Raw genomic sequence first — 21,446 nt, 5'->3', positions numbered from 1 at the left:
GGTGTGTGCAGTTTGTGGGAAATATGAAATGCCTCCCCTGCTTTCTACTCTGGCTCACCCCTGTCGAGGTGGCCAGCTAGGTGCGGCTGGAGCAAGACCTCCTTCCCCTGTTACAGACTACACACAATCGACAACCCTTCTGTCTGTCAGAAACCCTTGTCCTGTCCGTGATGCCAATTTATATCACAATCCGCTCAACCCTAGCAGGAGTCGTGATGGTTCATTTGACACCAGAGTGCAAAAGACAAAAGCAAGAGACTCAGGTTTGTTAAGCAGAAAGCAATAATGCAGTTTATTGAGTGCCAGAGAGGGAGAGAGAGAGAGAGAGGGTGAGAGAGAGAAAGGATGGGATATAGCTACCAACAGATGGGATGCATTGTTACGGTCATCCGACAAGACGCATCCTCAATCCGTTGGGGAGAAAGAGATCTCAAAGTCTTTTCAGGAAAGTCACGTTTTATAGTCCTTTTCCTAAGCGAGTGGCCTCTGGCCAAAAGGTGGGGAGATTTATGGACTATTGTATGTGGAGATCATAGCCCCATGACGCAGGTGTGGGGACAGGGTGCGATAACCAGTACCCTGCAGCGTACCATGACAAGCACCAGCAGAGCTACAGACAGTCCTTGGCCCATAAGCATCCACCTCGGTTCAGGGCAAGTGGTGCAATCTCAGGTCCCAGTCTCTGACAGATGGTCATGAGGCAGATCAGAGAAAACTTTGGACCAACTCTTACACCATACTACAACATTGAGGCTTTTTGGGTTTAAAAAGTGATGAAGTGTTCTGGCTGGAACAGAGAATCCTCAATCCATGCCAAGCTATTCCCTATTAATCCTCAGAATTGTCCCAGCTCCATTTTATTGCTAAGTAACGCTACTTCTGAGATTCCCTGGTCCTTATCTGGGTCAATACACCACAACATTCAGTCAAAATATGCCCCAAATATTTAACCTTTTTCTCCAGCATTTGCATGTATTTTTTTTCCCATACTCAAATTTGGGTTTTAGCCTGAACATTCAGGCATTTCACAGAGGCTTCTTCTACCACTTCTTGTCCTCCTGTTTGGAGCAAGTCATCCACATCCTGCATTAACTCATTCCTCTGGGGTGGGGTAAATTCTTGTGATATTTTCTGCAAGGCTTGCCCCAATAAGGCTGGTGCTTCCGTGCATTCCTGCAGAAGGACCGTCCATGTGTTTACCGTTTTCCCTTCTACCTCTTGTTCCCACTCAAAGGCAAAATACAGTTTACCATCCTGTGTGAGTGGGCTTCCCCAGAAAGCATCTTTGACATCAAGTACTGAATGGTGGCAGTGTGAGGAGGGAACCTGGTTCAAGATATTGTAAGGATCTGAGACTGTGGGGTGTCTGGGTTTAATAATCTCATTTATTCTTATTAGGTCCTGCACCATTCTATCAATTTCATTTGATTTCTTGACTGGCAGGATAGGAGCATATGGGGAGAGATCCCTGGCTCCAAAAGTCCTGCCTTTAGCAGGGACTCAAGAACAGGCTGTGAGCCCTTCCTTCCCTCCCTTGGAATAGCATATTCCAAGCTTTAGGACACCACTTGTCCTGTTTGCTTCAAAGTACTTTGGAGAGGCTCCATTTCTAATTTTCTCTATTTTCCTGAAGCTGCCCAACCTCCTGGTTCACTTAAGCATAGACCTTCCCAGACATCTACCAGAAATAGGCACAACTCTGTATCACCTTTGCAATATTAATTTGCATTCCTAAATAAGCCAATAAATCCCTTCTCAGTAAATTACAATCAGAATTAGGAACAAATAAAAGCTCATGTATTTCAAACCCATCCCCCATACCTTCTATCACTGGTGCAATAAAACACACCAGCACATCTTCCCCACTTATCCCCTGAATACTGCTAGCTAAATCCATTCTGGACTTCCCATATTGCCCCCTGGGTGTCCATGTCCTTGATTACCTCTGGGAGAATGTGCAAACTCCCTCAACATGCTCCCAAGGGACCCATCAGAGATATTTTGGGATCATCATCCCTTGTGCTGGGAGCTATTCCCAGCTTTCCCTTTCTCCCCTCCAAGGGTGCCCTGCCATGTTTAGTCCCCAAAGATCCCACTGTGCTCACTGATGAGATTTTCAGTGCTCTCTGGCTGCCGACTCTTCACAGCCCCCCTGATCTGTCACTCGTCTGTCTCCTGGTCACTCTCGGGTACCCAATCCATGCCCGGTGCCGCCGCCCCCCAAGGGAGCCGATCACCCAAACTGGGTGAGGCACCTTCAGCTCCACTCGCTGCCCCTGCCCCTGACAGGGGAAGGAATTCTGGCCGAGCCCCAAGGTGTGTGGAAAAATTCACATCACTAGAGGTTTCTGTCCACAAAGAAGACGGAGGAGTCCTGTAAAAGAAATTTCATTCACAGAAGAAGGGGGAGAGGCCATTGGCCATTTCCCATGTGGTCTCTGCAGTTGCCAAGGCCGGGCCCCCCCGCGCTGTCGTGGCGGGAGCGGCTGCAGTGGGGACCGAGTGCGGGCGGGAGCGGCCGAGAGCCCAGCGCTGCCCCAGCCCGAGCTGCCCCAGCTCCATCCCTGCCCCTGCACTGGGGTGGTGTGGATGTGGGGGGGAAAAAGGGAGCTGGCAGTGGGTGCTGGGCCTGGGAGCAGCAGGAGAAGGGAAGGAGAAGCAGGGTTGAAGAATGAAATTGTCAAAGGCTGCTAGTGGGAGGAGAAAGTGGGATTGTGCAGAAAGAGGAATAGTAGGAGGAAGAGGAATCTGAGGAAGAGGACACAGGAGGCGGAGGAGCAGAAAGAGGAAGCAGTACAATGTTCCACCCCTCCCTGTATCTGCAGCCTCTCCCCCAGCCCCAGGATCATTTCTCCCACCAAATGCCCCAGGTGACTGCAGAGGGGGAATCCACGATTTTCACAGGGGTGAGTCTTGGTGTTTCTGGGCTTTATTGGGCTAAATGTTGGTGCATTGTTTTTTTGCAGGGCCTGAATCTTTATATTTTGGAGGGGATTTTGGCTCAGTCTTGCTGTTTGGGTAGTTTTTGATCTCTGTGTATTGATGTTTGGAGAACTTTTAATCTGGTATTTTAGAGGTTCTTACAGACACAAGATTCCCAGTGTCTTCCTCAGATGAACTTGGGCAAGGAGGAACCCCCAGCTCAAGGCCCTTTCCTCTTGCTTTTTCTCCCAAACCAGGATTTTTCATTCCCAAGGCGTGGGCGGATGGAGGAGGAGGAAATACCCCAGACATCCCTCAGGAGGAGGGGCTGCTAACCCAACCCAAGGAGCTGCAAGGAGAAAAGACCCTCCCTGTGCCAGGAAGGCATCCACAGATCCAGGCAGAGCTCAGAGCTGGTGGAGAAGCCTCATGGAAGAGAGAAGCTCCACGAGTGCTTGGAATGTGGGAAAGGTTTCAGATGCAGCTCCTGGCTGATCTGGCTGATCAGACCAACTCCGATTGCCTCAAATATGAGCGGATTCACACAGAGGAGAGGCCCTTCCACTGCCCTGACTGTGGGAAGGGATTCAAGCACAACTCCACCCTCAGCGCCCACCGGCGCATCCACACTGGGGAGAGGCCCTACAAGTGTCCTGTGTGTGGGAAGAGCTTCTCCAGGAGCTCTCACTTGACCCAGCACCAATGGAGGCTCCACTAAGGGAAGCCCCGTGAGTGCCCCGAGTGTGGGAAGAGCTTCGTGCTCTGCTCCAGCTCCATCCCCCATGGGAGGATCGGTTTTGGATGATTCCCGGTGACCCCTGTTGGGCAGAGTCCTGGCGATCCGTGGTCCTGGTGATCCCCGTTGGGTGGGGGGAAGTTGTTGGAGAGATTTCTTTCCCTTCTCCTTGTCCTGCTGTGATTTAGTTGGTAATAAATTCGCTCCCTGTGCCTAGGCTGGGTCTGTTGTTCTTGGTTTTTTCTGTTTGGTGAGGTACTATCTGTCTTAACCTGACCCAGGAACTCTTGGTTAAATTTTCTCTCCCCTGTTGCAGCTGGAGGGGCAGAATCAGAGTGGCTTTGTTGAGTGCCTGGCATCGCGCCAGCCTCACCTAGGCCATGGGCACCCATGAGATACCAGTGTGGTGATGCATTCCCCCACTTCTTGAGAAAGTGCCAACCTAAACTGTGGCTGGTATGAAACATCATTATGACTGGAGCCCACTCTCTTGTGACCCTATCAACAGAAATCCCAAAGGAGACATTTGAGCTCTCCTGTGACCAGCAGTGTCCCTCTGAGGGGGCCTCTCAGAGCCAGCAAACCCTCGGCTTTGCTGTGCCTGGAGGATCATGGAAACACGACGTGTCCTGGGCCGATCCCCTCACTCCTCAAGGCCTGATCCTTCGGCCAGTGGGAGATGCAAAAACATCTGAAGGGTGGATTTCACTGACCTCTGAGGGGAATTTTTCACAGATACCTTGCTTGCACTGACTGTTCCTGTCTGCATGTGTGCCCCTGCACATATGCTACAGTAAATCTGGGAGAAATACTGCTTTCCTAGATGAGGAAGTACCTTGAATATCTAAGTTAGGCTTGTAATCAAGGCTTAGTTATAGTTATGAACTTAGTTAAATGCTGCTAAGTGTTATTCTTTTGCTAAGTTGTTAAATGTAAGTCATAAGCTGAGTGTTGTTTCTCTATTAAGTCTTGGAAGGTATAGCTGTATGTTAGGTTGAATGCTGTTAAGTGTTACTGCTCTGTGGAATTGTTAAGTTTAAGTTATAAGTTAAGTTAGGTGTAAGTTCAGTGTTGTTCCTCTGTTGAATTGCTAGGCCTAAGGTATAAGTTAAGTTACTAATTAAGGTAGAAGTTAAAGTGCTGCTCAGTGTTGTTAAGTTTTTAGGCCGTGTTCCTTTTAATCCTCCCCCACGACATCTTTAGTCCCATGCACCTAAACACAGCATACACCCACCCACACTCCCCTAGAGAGTTCTCATTTCATTTCTGTTTTGGTTGCCTGATTTTGTTTGATTTTGTTGTTGCTTCTTTTCCCTTGTTGTGCCTTAGCTTTCCTGTAGGCAGTAGAGTGAATCTTGTCAATAAAATTTTTGTGCCTTGTTGCTTAATATTAAATCTGAATTTTTCTCATGCCCTTGCCACTGATTTTTAAGCAATCTCAAAGACTCTCATTCATGACAGCACCACAATGTCCCACATCACCGAGGGCCCTGGCACACACCCGTGTCACAAAGGGCCACAGCCGGCACCCAACAGCAGAGGGACAGCCTGGAAGCAGCACGGAGCAGCCCCGGACTTGTGGCCTTTTAGCCCCTGCTGTACTCAGAGCCCCGGGAGGCTTTGGCCACGGTGCCAGGCGACAGCCCCAGCCCCGCCCTGCAGAGCTCTGGGGCTGCAGCCCAGGCTGGCCGGGTGTCCCGGGTTGGTGTTGTGTCTGCTCCTCTCCCGCCCCCACACCTCGCTGTCTGCATGGAGCTGTCGCGGGTGCCGCTTCTCCCCTGCCCGAGGGGGTGGGGCCCCGGGGGCTGTGCTGCTTGGCTTGCCCGGCTGCCGTTGCTGCTGCTTGCTGCCCCAGCTTGCTTGCTACCCCGACTGCTGCTGCTGCCCTGCTATTTTCTGCCCCAGCTTGCTGTTGCCCCGGCTGCCGCTGCCCTGCTGCTGCTGCCCCGGCTGCTGCTTTCCCCCCCACCACTCTCCCCTTCATCTCGAAGATCTGTACCGGTTCCGGACGGGACCTCAACATCAGAGACTGCCTCCAGAGCCTGCCAAAGAAGCTTTTTCGCCCTTCCCAGCAGCGATCGTCTCTCACTTTGGTGAAAACGTTTTTTGTCATCTGAGATTGTACTTTCCTGATGCTGGGAAGTGTTTTTCTTGTGTTTGTTAATAAATAGGTTTTTTCCACTTTTCCCCCCTGAGTAAAATTCTTTCCGAGCCCAGTGGGGGGAGGAATTGTGAGGGGGGCTTATTTTCTGGGGGGCTCCTTTGGAGGTTTTCCCCCCGTTTTGTCCTAAACTTGGACACCGGGGCAGGAGGAATTGGCCGGCCGGACGTGCCAGGGCCTTGTGGGCAGTGGCTCCATGTCCCGCGGGAGGCCGGGGACGAGGGGTGTCCCTCAGGGCTCTGCCTGGGCCCCGGGGCTTGTCACTGCCTCGCTCAGTGACACCCAGGGGCACCGAGAGCAGCCTGGGCGCCTTTGCAGGGCACAGGGAGCTGAGCGGGGCAGGGGCACCACGGAAACACCGAGTGCCTGCCCGGGGCAGAGCCGGGGAAAGCTGGGCTGGAAAGCCGGGGGAGGCTGCTCAGAGATGGCCCGGGGACTTGGGCACCTGGGAGACAGTCTGGCTCTGAGCTGACAGTGAGCCAAATACCTGAGAAATTACAGCCGGTTTTTCTAGACACACTTCATTATTTTGTATTTTCTCAGCGTGACTTTTTATGAGGGAATATTTTCAATGTTCTTATTATTTTATTTTTTACCCTTTAGAAAGAGATCTGTTGTATTTTGTAGTGTGTGAGGAAGGTTAGGTTGGGAAAGGTTGTGGGTAATGGAGTTTTTTCTAGTCCTGCCTGCTCTTCTTTTTCTTTGTGGCCCTTCTTCCGCTCCTTCCTTTGCCCTCCTCCTCCCCCTGGGCCCAGCGCCCGCCCTTGGCCTCCCTGTTTTCCCATCACCATCGCATCTTGTGGGAGGAGCCAGAATGGAACCAGGGCAGGTCAGGCTGGGGCAGCACTGGAGTCTTGGTCCAGCCTGAACATCCCCCCATGCGCCCCCTCCCCAAATTCGCCTTGCGGATTTGAGGAGTCCCAGCACCTTTGGAATTGGCGCAGTGCCGTGCTGGGTTTCAGGTTCCTCCCAAGGCCCCCCAGAGTGGGGTGAGAATGGGGGGACACGACCTTTCCTGGGGTTCCCCATTCACAATCAATGCCAGGGCCCATTCTGTCCCCCCTCCCCCCCCAAATCATGGCTCCCACCAAGGGGTTCCTCCAATTCGTTCCCCACTGGCCCCCAATAAACAGGACCAGACGAACTGGGAGGCTTTATTTGGAATACTGGGAGCAGAGTGACACTGTTTGGGGGCAGAGTGACACCGAGCTGGAGGTCCCCAGTGGGAGCACACACCTTCACCTGAGTCCCTCTGGACCCCAAACAGGTGAGCTCCCAGCACCACCAGTACCACCAGTACAGCCCCAGATCCCCTGACACCCCCCATCCCCAGTGCCAGGCGATGCCACCAAAGCAGCCGCGCTGTGCCGTGGGGGGATCCCCGCTGCCCCACCCCACGCTGCACTGGGAGCACCAGTCCAGACCAGTTCAAAGCTTGGGCGGGGGGCATCAGAACCCATGGAAGTGACTCCACCACAAGCTGTTTAGATGCCCTGAAATTGGCGAAAAGCATCAGGATCTTCCCTAATATAGGATCCCCATGTCCTTCCCTGTGGGGCCCCACTCGAATGTCAGAGCCTGTTAGAGTATTTAAAATAGAAGCCTCTCTTCGTCTCTCAGAGAGAGAGAATGCAGGGATTGAATTAAAACCTTTAGAGAAATTAAAATATATTAAGCCACACAGATGTGAATTAGAAGTGTAAGTTTTAGTTTTAAGTAAGAATGAATATTATTTCACATAGATATGAGGTAGAGGTTTTAGTTGTAAGTAAGAATATGCTATAAGTGCCTTAAGTGAGTTAAAAGCCCTAAAATCTAGTTAAAAGTTCAGAAACTTAGCCCCAGACTGTCCTAGGTTACAAAAGTATGTATTCTATCACCATCTGTTGAAACCTGGTGAGGCAGTGATCCTTATCTCTGGAGGAGATATCTTCTGTTAATGGGCCATTGAGTCCAACTGCATGACTGATAAAATTACATCATCCCATTGGGAGATGCTCCAGCCAGGGGAAGAAGCCAAGCATTTCCTACCTAGATAGAAACTAAGATTTGGAACACCAAGGCAGCCTTTACTCACTGGTTTCCAGAGGACAAGGGTTACCAGACCTTTCTACAGAATCACTACTACAAGACCACTTCATCTGGACTGCTACCACCACCCTAACTACCAGGGTATCAGGTTGTATTCTGACTCTGTCAGTGGTTTTCTTTTGTACTATTGCATGTATTTTTTTTTTCTTTTTCCTTTTTAAATTGTTTTTCTGACTTGGAGTCCCTCAATGACTTTGCATTCAAACCAGTACACAGACATAAAGAAAACATAGTAAGAACATTATATACATTTTCTAGATAGAACAGATAAAACAATTCACGGAATAAACAGAACTATATGCATAAATTATGAACCTACATTTGTACCCTAGAATGAAGATTCTGGTAGGTTTAGAAGGAATGTTTGAGGTTTATGTTTTTAGCTCATTGGATGATTTACAATAGAAACCTCTGTACTGGGGTGAGAGACCACCATCTTCATCACCACCTGTGGGACCCCAGTGTATATCCCTGGCCTCCCTGGGGGTCTCAAAACCCCCCTGGCAAGGGTCTCAAAGACTCCTGAGTGAGACCTTGGTGTCTCAGGCACTGAATTCACACCCCTGGGGGAAATTGCCAACACAGAGGGAATGGAAACAAGCCACCAAGATTAGTAAAGTGTAAATTAGGTTGTTAGAACATAGATAAAAAGACTTTTGGGAATGTTTGTGATAAGGGACACGTGGCCAAGATGGAGAAATTGGGGGTGGAGATACCTTTTCCTCCTTTTTCTCTATGTCATCCATGCTGGGTGACATGCTGGCACTTTTAGATTGGATGGGGTCAGAGCTGGACTATGTAACAAGACTGTATTGTATTGGAAAATTGTTATAAACATATAGTACGTAACTTAGACTATATAAGATAAGCCCTGCCTTCACCAGGCAGATTCCATCCTGGATGCCTGGCTGGGAAGATCGCTGTTAGCTGGGCAAAAGTTCCTGAGACAAGAAACAATAAACTATCCTTGAAGCCATTGAAAAACTGTCTCCTGCAATCTCTCATCGGCGGCTTTGGGAAAAATTAGGATTTACACCACAGCACGTCCTCCTGAGGTGATCTTGGGTCTAAGGAGACTCCTTGGGCAGTGACAACCACCCAGAAGAAGAAGAAATGCCAGGCTGCTGCTGCTGCTTCTTCTGTCTGGGACTCTATGCCAAAAGCCTTTAGCCTGGACTTTAATATTCTGAACTCTTTGAGACTGATGTACTTCTGCAATAAACAACTTTACAGCAACCAACAACTGCTCTTGTCTCTTTGAAGACCCAGAGCCATGAACAACTTGACAAGAGACAGGTGACTTCCCCCTTCCAGTAACACATCCCTCAGGATTGCAAGGTGCTCCAAAACCTACTCAGCAACCGAATCTCCCCAAGCTCTTCATCCCAACATGTGGCTGTCTCATGACAGACGCCATCCCAGCCATCCTACCTCACCCAAACACAGCCCCGTGATTGGCAGGGCAGAGGCACTAATGGGGGAATCAGTGTGTGCGGGGGATCCTTTATTCCCCTCGTGCAGCTCCAGGTTCCTGAGGGCAAAGTCCTGGTTTATAGGGCTGTACCCCTCCCCAAATTTGTCATGTTTAATACCAAGTGCAGCAAGCCTGTGCCCTGTGGCAGCAGCTGGTGCCAGGACAGCCCTAGGAGCTGTGTTAATGCCCAGCACTGCCCAGGAGGGACTGATGGGAGGGGAGTTCATAAGTGTAAGGGTCGGTCCAAAGTTTTCTCTGATCTGCTTCATGACCATCATCAGAGACTGGGACCTGAGATTGCACCACTTGCCCTGAACTGGAGCTCTGGCCTGGCCGAGGTGGATGCTTGCGGGCCAAGGACTGTTTGTAGCTCTGCTGGTGCTTGTCATGGTACGCTGCAGGGTACTGGTTATCTCACCCTGTCCCTCACCTGCGTCATGGAGCTACGAACTCCACATACAATAGTCCATGAATCTCCCCACCTTTTGGCCAGAGGCCACTCGCTTAGGAAAAGGACTATAAAAAGTGACTTTCCTGAAAAAGACTTTGAGATCTCTTTCTCCCCAACGGATGGAGGACGCGTCTTGTCGGATGGCCACAAGGATGTGTTCTGTCTGTTGGTAGCTATATCCCATCCTTTCTCTCCCTCTCTCTCTCTCTCTCTCTCTCTCTTTGGCATTCAATAAACTGCATTACTGCTTTCTGTGAAACAAAACCTGAGTCTCTTGCTTTTGTCTTTTGCACCCTGGGGTTGAACAAACCATCACGACTCCCGCTCTGGTTGAGCGGATCGTGACAATAAGGAACCCCCTCGGCCCTTGCTGCGCACAGGAAGGGAAGGTTTTTTAGTGCCTGGGATCGATTTTCAGGGGTTTCTGTGTAGGAGAGTAGATTGTGGGAAATTAGGAATGGGGCTGTAGCCAAGCCTCATCTTTAATAGGGTGTAGCTGTTTAAGACAGGTGAACATAATTAAAGGAAAAGGAGCATGGAATGCCGATTCGTATTGACCAATCACAAAAGAGTAAAAGGGCACATGTGTGTTATGTATACGGGGAAAAGGGTGTAAAAGATTGCACTAGGGAGTAATAAAATGCTTCTACTTGAAATTATTTCTGGTGTCAGTTTTGTGTCCTCTGTCGTTTCTGGGCTCCAAGGGCCTGAAGTGGCAGCAGGACCCGCGGGGCGCGGCCCTTGGGTGCAACCGGGGCTGAAAATTTTGCGGTGGCCCCAGCATAATGCCTGAGAGCTGAGTGGAGCTCATTGGGAACAACCCCGTAATCCCCCTGGTGCCCGAGGGCTCAGCGGAGCTGTTTGGGGACACCCTGCTCGTTTCAGCCACTCAAAGCCGTTTTCCCAGCTCTGTCTGCTGCCACCACTCGGCCCCGCCGCGGTCCCACAGAGTCACCGATGGTCTTGCAGCTCAACGGGCTCGATCCAGGCCACGCCCTGCCCACCCCTCGCTGCAGCTCCTTCAGTGGCACCGAGCGGCCGAGAGCCCCCAGTGCTGCCCCAACAAACTCAGGGTGGCTGTTTTAGAGTCGGGGAGCGGTCACTGCTGCTGCAGGTTTTTCCTTATTTTTTATTCTATTCTCTACCGCCGCTACTTGTTGCTGCTCTCTCGGCAGCTCTACCATCAGACATGGACAGTGGGAACCCTCGGTTCCAGTCTTTTCTTGTATTTTATTCTCTTGTCTATGTTTAATTCTATTCACACCTCCCACCCACCCCGGCACTGCCCGTCTGGCCACACCCGACCTTGCCCATCCAGCAATGTGGATCTTCAGTGACACCGGGTGTTAGGGAAGCCCAGTGCAGCTTTTTATTCTGTTTTGCACTATTCTCTGTATTTTATTCTATTCACCAACCGCCCGTGATTCGGTGCAGCTCCTTCAGAAGTGAGCAGAGGAGACGCCCTTGGTGCGGCTCTTTGATTGCATTTTAGTCTCTTGTCTGCATTTTAGTCTCTCCTTTCATTCCCACATCACTTGTCTCATGGAGTGAGTCCTTCGGGGCTCAAATCCCTCCCCACTGCTCCCCAGGGATCGGACACCGCAGGTGGCCCCGGCCCCTCCATCTTCTTCCTCTTCTTCCTCCTGATGGGATTGAGCCCCCGTCGCCGCCCGGCTCTTTCTGCCGCTCCTGCCCAGCCCGAACCGGCGCTGCCGCTGACGGGGCCAGAGCGCGGCTGCCCCGTGACTGCCCCGTGCCTCAGGACCGGGCCAAGGAGTGACCGCATGGGTGGGGAGGGACCCCCTCTGGACAGGGGACAGACTGACCCCATGGAAGGGACCCCATGCCCTGGAGCTGGGCAAGGATTCCTGTCCCATAGGGGGAAGCAGCAGCACAAACTGCCTGTAACCCCCATCCCTTCTCCCTGCACCGCTGGGCAGAGGAGGGAGGGAACTGGGAACTGTGTTGAATTTTCACATTACTCGTTACAAAGCAGAGTCACAAGTGGACCTCTGCTTTCAGCTTCAGACGTGGGAATCCAACGTGGGCACTCGGACTTTCTTAATCTCAGGGTGTTAGTTGATACTCGACACTTTAATTTTGGTACTATGAAGGCCTTCAGCAGCAATGTCTGTCCCACACACTGGTTTCTGTATCAGACCCAGCTCGGAAATTGGACAAGAAGCCCAAAGTCCCAGGAAAAGCTCCACCATTACTTCATATTCTTTTTCATGTTTGTTTTAAATTTTATTTTAGATATCATATATAGTTTACTTTTGCTTTTTCTATAAACCCGTATTTATTCTCTGTTTCTCTCCAGCCCTTATTCCCCTCCCGGAGTTTTGTGGGGAGATGTCGTCCCACAGTTCTTCCTGCCCTGGCACTCTCGGCGGCTGAGACATTGGGAGGATGTTGTAAGCATTGGCTAGAGGTGATTGTGAGGGTGCTTAGAGAGACTTGGAATGTCTGAAGGGGGTTTTAGGGAGTCCATGTTGGGCTTCATCTTCCTGGTGCTGGGGCTCAGCTTCAACCTGAAGGTGAATGGGGGATCCCGGAGTCATGTTCCCCCTCCCTCGGAGCATGTCTGCTACCCCTGGGACCCCCAGTCCAGTGTCACCCCCCTTTCTCAGCCCAGGGAGCTCTTGACCCAGCAGCGGCTGCAGCCCCTTCCAGTGACCTCGGGCCCGGCCAGGAAACCCTACTCACCCCCTCGTGGATTGTGGGGGAGGTCGTGTGTCTCCCCCACCCCAGCCCCGCTGTAACTCTGTCCCCACCCGGCTACTCCCAGTGATGCCAGTAAAGCTTCCCCGTTAGGCCCAGTCCCATTTATTCTGGGGCGGGACTGGGGAGGGACTTGGGGGAACCCCGCGGGGGGATCGCGATTGCGCGGGGAGGGTGGGGTCCAGGTGGGGAACCCTGGGTGTGAGGGTCTGCCCGGCAACCGGTGAGTCATCAGAGCTGCTCTTTCTGATTGGCTGAATCTTCTTCATGGTATTGTCTGATTGGCTGAGGAGAGGCCCGGAAGTGGAGAGAAGGAACAGGAGAGATCCCGCCCCGAGCACCGAACGGGAACAACAGACCCAGCCTGGGCACAGGGAGGGAATTTATTACCAACCAAATCACAGAAGGGCAAGGAGAAGGGAAAGAAATCTCTCCAACAACTTCCCCCCACCCAACGGGGATCCCCAGAGCTCTCCCCAACGGGAGTCACTGGGGATCATCCAACACCGATCCTCCCATGGGGGATGGAGCTGGAGCAGAGCACGAAGATTTTCCCACACTCGGAGCACTCACAGGGCGTCCCTGAGTGGAACCTCCATTGGTGTCGGGTCAAGTGAGAGCTCGTAGAGAAGGTTTTCCCACACTCAGGACACTTGTAGGGCCTCTCCCCAGTGTGGATGCGCTGGTGGACAGTGAGGTTGGAGATGCAGTTGAATCCCTTTCCGCAGTCGGGGCAGCGGAAGGGCCTCTTTGTGTGAATCCGCTCATGTCTGAGGAGTTTGGAGCTGGTCTGAAACCTCTCATCACACACAGGACACTCATAGAGCATCTCCCCGGTGTGGATGCACTGGTGGTGTCTCAGGCCACACATCCACCCAAAGCTCTTCCCACATTCCAAGCAGGTGTAGGGCCGTTCCTCAGAGTGGACTACCTGGTGCTGCATAAGATAAGAGATCTCACTGAAGCTCTTCCCACATTTCCCACACTCGTAGGGATGTTCCCCAGTGTGGATCATCTGGTGCTGGATCAGCCAGGAGCTGCGGCTGAAACCCTTCCCACATTCCAAGCACTTGTGGGGCTTCTCCCCTCCATGAGGCTTCTCCACCAGCTCTGAGCTCTGCCTGGATCTCCAACTACCTTCCTGGCTAAGGGAGGATTTTTCCTCCTCACAGCTCCCTGGGCTGGGTTAGCAGCCCCTCCTCCTGAGGGATGTCCGGGGCTTTTCCTCCTCCTCCTCCATTCACCCACAGCTTGGGAATGAAAAATCCTGATTTGGGAGAAAGAGCAGGAGGAGGGGGCCTTGGGCTGGGGGTTCCTTCTTCCCCAAGTTCCTCTCAGGAAGTCATTGGGAATCTTGTGTCTGTAAGAACCTCTAAAACACCAAGATTCAGATCAGAATTTCTCCAAAAATCAAGACAGAGATCAAAAACTACCCAAACAGCAAGAATGAGCCAAAATCCCCTCCAAAATATAAAAATTCAAGCCCTGCAAAAAACCAAATTACTATCATTTAGCCCAATAAAGCTCAGAAACTTCAAGATCTACCCCTGTGAAAATTGTGGATCCACCTCTATGGTCACCTGCTGCATATGAGGGGAGAAATGCTCCTGGGGCATGGGGAGAGGCTGCAGATACAGGGAGGGGTGGAACCTTCTGCTGCTTCCTGTTTCTGCTCATCCTCCTCCACCTGTGTCTCTAGTCTTCCTTACACTCCTCTTCCTCCTACTATTCCTCTTTCTCCTGCACAATCCTACCTCCGCTGCCCAGCCCGAGCTGCCCCAGCTCCATCCCTGCCCCTGTGCTGGGGTGCTGTAGGTTTGAGGGGAAGAGGGAGTCGGCAGTGGGTGCTAGGCCTGGGGGCAGCAGGAGAAGGGAAGGAGAAGCAGGGTTGTGCCACTGTCCGAGGGTCTCTTAGTGCCCAAGACCACTCAGATGGACATAGGAGGGTGGTTCAGGGCGCAGGGAGTTCTTGAAGCCGCCGAAGAGGAACTGCAGGAGACAGTCGTCCGGTCTCAAGGTTTGTTTATTATCTGTTATATATAAAGTGTTCTTGCTCGTGAGCAGCAGTCTGGTCACCACCGTGTCCAGGATGAAAGTCTGCCCACGGAAGGCAGGACTTATCTTTTATACTCTAAACTACGTATTCTATGTTTACAATAACTTTCCAATACTACAACATCTTAATACTATGTCCAGTTCTGTCCCCAACCAATCTGTGATTCCCAGCATCCCCCACCAACATGGAGAACAAGAAGAAGAAGAAGGAAGAAAGACACCACACCCCAATTCCTCCATCTTGGCCTCGAAGTTGATAATATAAACAATCCCAAAAATTACTTTTTCTACATGCTAACTATCTAATTCACACTCTAGTTTCTCTTAAAGGTTGCATTTCTTCTCTGAGAGAAGGCAGATGATCCCATGGAGCTGGATCCAGCTCTCAGACCCCCCCCCGGCTTTATTCAGGTGTCTCACAGGGGTCTGACAGGGGGTTCTCGCACCCACAGAAGATCCAGAGGGACTCCCTGGACCCCCACAGGGTTGAAGAACAAAATGGTCAAACAATGCATGTACTGATCGGCTCCCTTAGGGGGCGGCGGCACCGGGCATGGATTGGGTACCTGAGAGTGACCAGGAGACAGACGAGTGACAGATCAGGGGGGCTGTGAAGAGTTGGCAGCCAGAGAGCACTGAAAATCTCATCAGTGAGCACAGTGGGATCTTTGGGGACTAAACATGGCAGGACACCCATGGAGGGGAGAAAGGGAAAGCCAGAAAGGGCTCCTGGCAAAAGGGATGATGATCCCAAAATATCTCTGAAGCGTCCCCTGGGAGCATTTTGAGGGAGTTTGCACATTCTCCCAGAGGTAATCAAAGACATGGACACCCAGGGGGGCAATAAGGAAAATCCAGAAGGGAATTAGACAGCAGTAGTCAGGGGATAAGTGGGAAAGATGAGCTGGTGTGTTTTATTCCACCACTGTTAGAAGATGTAGGGGATGGGTTTGAAATGCATGAGCCTTTCTTCATTCGTAATTTTGATTGTAGTTTACTGAGAAGGGATTTGATGGCTAATTTAGGAATACAAATTAATATTTTAAAGGTGATACAGAGTTGTGCCTTTGTCTGGCAGATGTCTGGGAAGGCCTATGCTGAAGTGAATCCAGAAATGTGGGCAGCTCCAGGAAAATAGGGAAAATTAGAAATGGATCCTCTCCAAAGTACTTTGAAGCAAGGACAAGTGGTGTCTAAAAGCAATATCCTACTCCAAGGGAGGGAAGGAAGGACTTACAGCCTCTTATTCAGACTCTGCTCGTTGCTCTATGAAGGGTTACGGAGTGGCGAGAGAACACAGCAACAAGGCACTCCCTTACTTGGTGCAAGAAAGAGCAATTTATTGAAGGAAGCCATGGCTTTAAATAAGACAGTTCATGAAAAACAGAATTCAGACAGTTCATTGGTCATAGAAAGAGACACCTCTTCTCCCTGGCTTTCCCATGGATCCAGCGGGTGTTTATCTCTGTTATGATTCTTTCTCTTGTGTTTACAGTAAAGTCTCTAGCCTGGGAAAAATCCTGGCTGGACCTGAGAAAGTTTCACGGCCTGAGAAAAAGACTCAGAACCTGAGAAAAAGGCCTAGCAAACTCTGCATGGGCCTTCAGTGGTGTCCACATCTGCTAAAGGCCAGGCTTTTGGAGACAGGGATCTCTCCCTATAATGCTTCTATCCTGCCAGTCAAGAAATCAAATGAAATTGATAGAATGGTGCAGGACCTAATAAGAATAAATGAGATTATTAAACCCAGACACCCCACAGTCTCAGATCCTTACAATATCTTGAACCAGGTTCCCTCCTCACACTGCCACCATTCAGTACTTGATGTCAAAGATGCTTTCTGGGGAAGCCCACTCACACAGGATGGTAAATTGTATTTTGCCTTTGAGTGGGAACAAGAGGTAGAAGGGAAAACGGTAAACACATGGACGGTCCTTCTGCAGGAATGCACGGAAGCACCAGCCTTATTGGGGCAAGCCTTGCAGAAAATATCACAAGAATTTACCCCACCCCAGAGGAATGAGTTAATGCAGGATGTGGATGACTTGCTCCAAACAGGAGGACAAGAAGTGGTAGAAGAAGCCTCTGTGAAATGTCTGAATGCTCATGCTAAAAACCAAATTTGAGTATGGGAAAAAAAATACATGCAAATTTTGGAGAAAAAGGTTAAATATTTGGGACATATTTTGACTGAATGTTGTGGTGTATTGACCCAGAGAAAGACCAGGGAATCTCAGAAGTAGCGTTACTTAGCAATAAAATGGAGCCGGGACAATTCTGAAGATTAATATGGAATTGCAGGACCTGGATTAAGGATTCTCTGTTCTAGCCGGAACATTGCATGACTTTTTAAACCCAGATAGCCTCAATATTGTGGTATGGACATGAGAAACAGCAACACTTCAGAAAATGAAATAAAAACAAAATGATTGGTGCCCCAGTCATGACTCTTCCATATTCATAAAAGAAATTTGAATTGTATGTGTGTTATAGCACATATTATATTATTGACTTTTAGCAAATATTAAAATGAATGCTATACATATAATGTTGGAAAACATTGGTGTATGAATACAATTTCTTTTAGTTTTGCTAGTAACAGAAGTTAAAATTAGAAGGGTGATAAATATATTTTTCCTGGACTCTAACACGGTGATGTAAAAAGCTTTTTGTTCATGTAACCAACTCAGAAAATGGTAGAAAAGAAAATATACTTGGGAAATTTTTCACATTCTTGGATTACAGGACAACAGACCCCAAGGAATGAAAAAATGTTGATTTACAGGTTGGAGGGGAATGATTTTGAATAATGCATGAAGATCTATGAATATGCAACAGACTGATCAATTTAAGGAAGTGTTTTCTGAGTTAGGGTGTGCTCTTCCCTGGAGGACAAGCACTCACACAAACTTTTGCTTAATTGCTTATCACTCATTGTCTCTTATTAAACCTTTAAATATTTACCAGGAAATTAACCTCATCTTTAAAATCATGGATATTACACAGGGTGATGCAAAATAAATTCTTGTGCTAAAATGTTTAACCCACTGGACAGAGTGGCCTCACTCTCTGCAGAATTGTGCAGCCACAGCTTTAATGAGACCTGAGGCCCAAAAACTGATGGCAGGATGTCCTGGTTTGAAGGACAGGTGTCTGCCAAGAAAGGCAGAAATTTTCCTTTGAAACAGAGACCCGAATTCCACTCCCCCCAAGTATTATAAATGTTTGAATCAAGGACTCTGAGGCAGAGATAAGGGGTAGGAATAACAGCATATTTTACTAATAACAGCAATATTTTACTAATATATCTAACTGTACAAGCAGAAACAACAGCAGTTGTTAAAATTACCAACAAAACAGAACAGATAACTCAGTTCCAGTCCTTTCTTTAGCTGCAGGCACACTCTTTCTCAGCAGAAGCAGAGGCGGGAAGGGGCGGCTGCGGCCACTTCAGTCTCGGGTGGGAGCGGGCTGGAGCGGGCAGCTTCTCGCTCACCGTTGGTGTCCGGGTGATTCACTGTGTCCGCAGAGGCAGGAGGCTGCAGCAGGGCAGATGCAGGGCAGGTGATCGCAGAGGGTCTGGCTATTCTGCCTTTGTCCGCGTGGCTCCAAGACCGGGGGATCCTCCTCCGAGCTCGCCAGAAACACAAGTCCCCTCCGGAAGCACGAGTACCCCTCTCAAAGCCGATCCTACTTACCCCTTTTGTCTAGAGTCGTCAAAGGTCCGGGGTGTAACTGGCCAGCTCCATTGGCATGATAATGGGACAAATTCTTTAAATTGACACAGTAATAGAAAAACACTCAACTCCCAACATTATCCACCCCGAATTTTTCCCATGCCAACATGCTACAGCAAATTAAAACTTTTAAATCATATGTATATATGCAGTTACAGGCACAGTATCATAGATAGTTCACCCTAGAACAGTCTCCTTGGGGTATGCATTGGGTCTTTCCATCCTTTTGCATCACCCACCAAGTGCAACCTGGTCCTTGAGCGAAAACCACCCCACGAACAGGATTGTCTTTGCTGGACGCAGAGTTCACCCAAACAGGTTTTCCTAACATGCCTCTCAGGTGTACCACAGGGACTTTATCTCCATCTGGTGTTCCCAGGGGCTCAGATTGGGCAGGGCCTGCTCGGTTAGTGAAACCTCGGGTATTCACTAACCATGTGGCCTTTGGTAGACTGATCTCCCAGTTTTTGAAAGTCTCCCCACCAAGTGCCTTTAAGGTGGTTTTAAGCAGGCCATTGCACCGTTCGACTTTCCCAGCTGCTGGTGCATGGTAGGGAATATGGTACACCCACTCAATGCCATGTTCTCTAGCCCAGGTGCTTATAAGGCTATTTTTGAAATGAGTCTCGTTGTCTGACTCAATTCTCTCAGGGGTACCATGCTTCCAGAGGCCTTGCTTTTCCAGGCCCAGGATGGTGTTCCTGTATCTGCAGCCTCACCCCCCTGCCACAGGAGCTTTGCCCCGCCCACATGCAGCAGGTTACAGGGGAGGGGGATCTACAATTGTCACAGATGTAAATCTTGGTGTTTCTGAGCTTTATAGGGCTAAATGATGGTGCTTTGCTTTTTGTGGAGTCTGAATCTTTGTGTTTTGGAAGGGATGCTGGCTAAATCTCTGTTTGCTGGGTTTTTGATCTGTGTCTTGATGTTTGGAGGATTTTTGGGCTGTATCTTGGTATTTTGGTGGTTCTTACAGACACAAGATGCTAAATGATTTCCTGAGATGAACTTTGGCAAGGAGGAACCACCAGCCCAAGGTGCTCTCCTCTTGTTTTTTCCCTATACCAGGAATTTTCATTCCTAAGGCGTGGGTAAAGGGAGGAGGGGGAAAAGCCCTGGAGATCCCTGGCAAGGAGGGACTGCAAACCCAGCCTGGGGAGCTGTGAGGAGGAAAGACCCTCCCTAAGCCGGGAAGGTGGCTGGAGATCCAGGCAGAGTGATTCAGCCATAGCTCAAATCTGAGCCACCACCAGATTATCCACACTAGGGAACGGCCCTATGAATGTGAGGAATGTGGGAAGAGTTTCAGCTGGAGCTCCAGCCTGAGCCAACACCAGATGATCCACACTGGGGAACGTCCCTACAAGTGTGGGAAATGTGGGAAGAGTTTCTTCACAATATCTGATCTGATGCAGCACCAGGTGATCCACACAGGAGAACGGCCCTACACCTGCTTGGAATGTGGAAAGAGCTTTGGGGACAGCTCCAACCTGAGAAAACACCAGTGCATCCACACAGGAGAGGGGCCCTATGAGTGTGGGAAGAGGTTTCAGACCAGCTCCGATTGCCTCAAACATGAGCGGATTCACACAGAGGAGAGGCCCTTCCACTGCCCCGACTGTGGGAAGGGATTAATATGCAACTCCCGTTTCACTGCCGACCAGCGCATCCACAGCAGGGAGAGACCTGAGTCTTGCTGGCTCCCAGACAGGTGAGCTCCCAGCACCACCAGTACCACCAGTATGGCCCCAGCTCCCCTGACACACCCCATCCCCAGTGACGGGCGGTGCCACCAGTCCCAAAGCAGCCATGCTGTGCCATGGGGGAGTCCCTCCTGCCCCAACCCATGCAGCACTGGGAGCACCAGATCGGATCAGTTTGACGCTTGGGTGGGTGGCATCAGAATCCATGGAAGTGAGTCCACCACAAGCCATTTAAAACCCCCAAAATTGGCAGAAAGCATCAGGATTCTCCCAAAAAAGGTGTCACCTCTGCCCATAAACTAACCAGGAAATCCCCAAAACTGTTCATAAACCCCTAAAACTGATGGAAAGCAGCAGGATCTTCCCTAATATGAACTCCCCATGTCCTTCCCTGTGGGCCCCACTCCAATGTCAGAGCCTGTTAGAGTGTGTAAACAGAAGCCTCTCTGAGTCCTGCAGACAGAAGAATGCAGGGACTGAATTAGAGCCTTTTGAGAAATTAAAATATATTAAGCCACACAGACATGAAGTAGAAGTGTAAGTTTTAGTTTTAAGTAAGTTGGAATATTATTAAGCTACATAGATATGAAGTAGAAGCTTTAGTTTTAAGTAAGAATATACTATAAGTGGCTTAAGAGAGTTAAAACCCCTAAAATCTAGTTAAAAGTTCAGAAACTTAGCCCTAGACTGTCCTAGGTTACAATGTAAAGATGTCCCCAAAAGTATGTATTCTATCACCATCTACATGAACTGTGGAAACCAATTGGGCAGTGATCTTTACCTCCGTGGGAGATATCCTCTGCTAATGGGTCAGCTGTTAAAGACCAGATGGGGCACCCATCCTTCCTCCAGGAAGATATTCTCTGTTAATGGGCCATTGAGTCCCACTGCAACACTGATAAAATTACATCATCCCATTGGGAGATGATCCACCCAAGGGGAGGAGCCAAGCATTTCCTGCCTAGATAAAAACTATAATTTGGAACAACAAAGTGGCCCTTACCCATTGGTTTCCAGAGGACAAGAGCTACCAGACCTTTCTACAGGATCACTACTTCAACAAGACCGCTTCATCTGGACTGCTACCACCACCCTAACTAGCGGGGTGTCAGATTATATTCTGACTCTATCAGTAGTTTTCATTTGTACTATTGCATGTGTTTTACTTTTTTTTCTTTTTCCTATTAAATTGTATTTCTGACTTGGAGTGTCTCTCACTGGTTTTGCTTTCAAACCAGTTCACAGACATAATGGAAACATAGTAAGGACATTGCTTACATTTTCTAGATAGAGTAGATAGAACCATTTACAAGAATAGATAGAATTATATGCGTAAATTATGACCCTACTTTCATAGTCTAGAACTAAGATTCTAGTAGGTTTAGATGGAATGTT

General features: G+C 49.6%; 1 protein-coding gene across 1 annotated transcript in view; it reads left to right on the top strand.

Annotated features, from left to right (window-relative positions):
* The window catches only part of LOC130265847 (zinc finger protein 208-like), a 282,407-nt gene that overhangs the window by 175,084 nt on the left and 85,877 nt on the right, over window positions 1-21,446 (top strand). Inside the window, 2 exon segments of the mRNA XM_056515161.1 lie at window positions 3,456-3,681; window positions 19,574-19,941. Of these exon segments, the coding sequence (XP_056371136.1) occupies window positions 3,456-3,681; window positions 19,574-19,941 (594 nt within the window).

This window comes from Oenanthe melanoleuca, linkage group LGE22, assembly GCF_029582105.1.
Source record: "Oenanthe melanoleuca isolate GR-GAL-2019-014 linkage group LGE22, OMel1.0, whole genome shotgun sequence".
In the NCBI taxonomy this organism is placed as follows: Eukaryota; Metazoa; Chordata; class Aves; order Passeriformes; family Muscicapidae; genus Oenanthe; species Oenanthe melanoleuca.
This window is presented reverse-complemented; position numbering and strand designations above follow the sequence as displayed.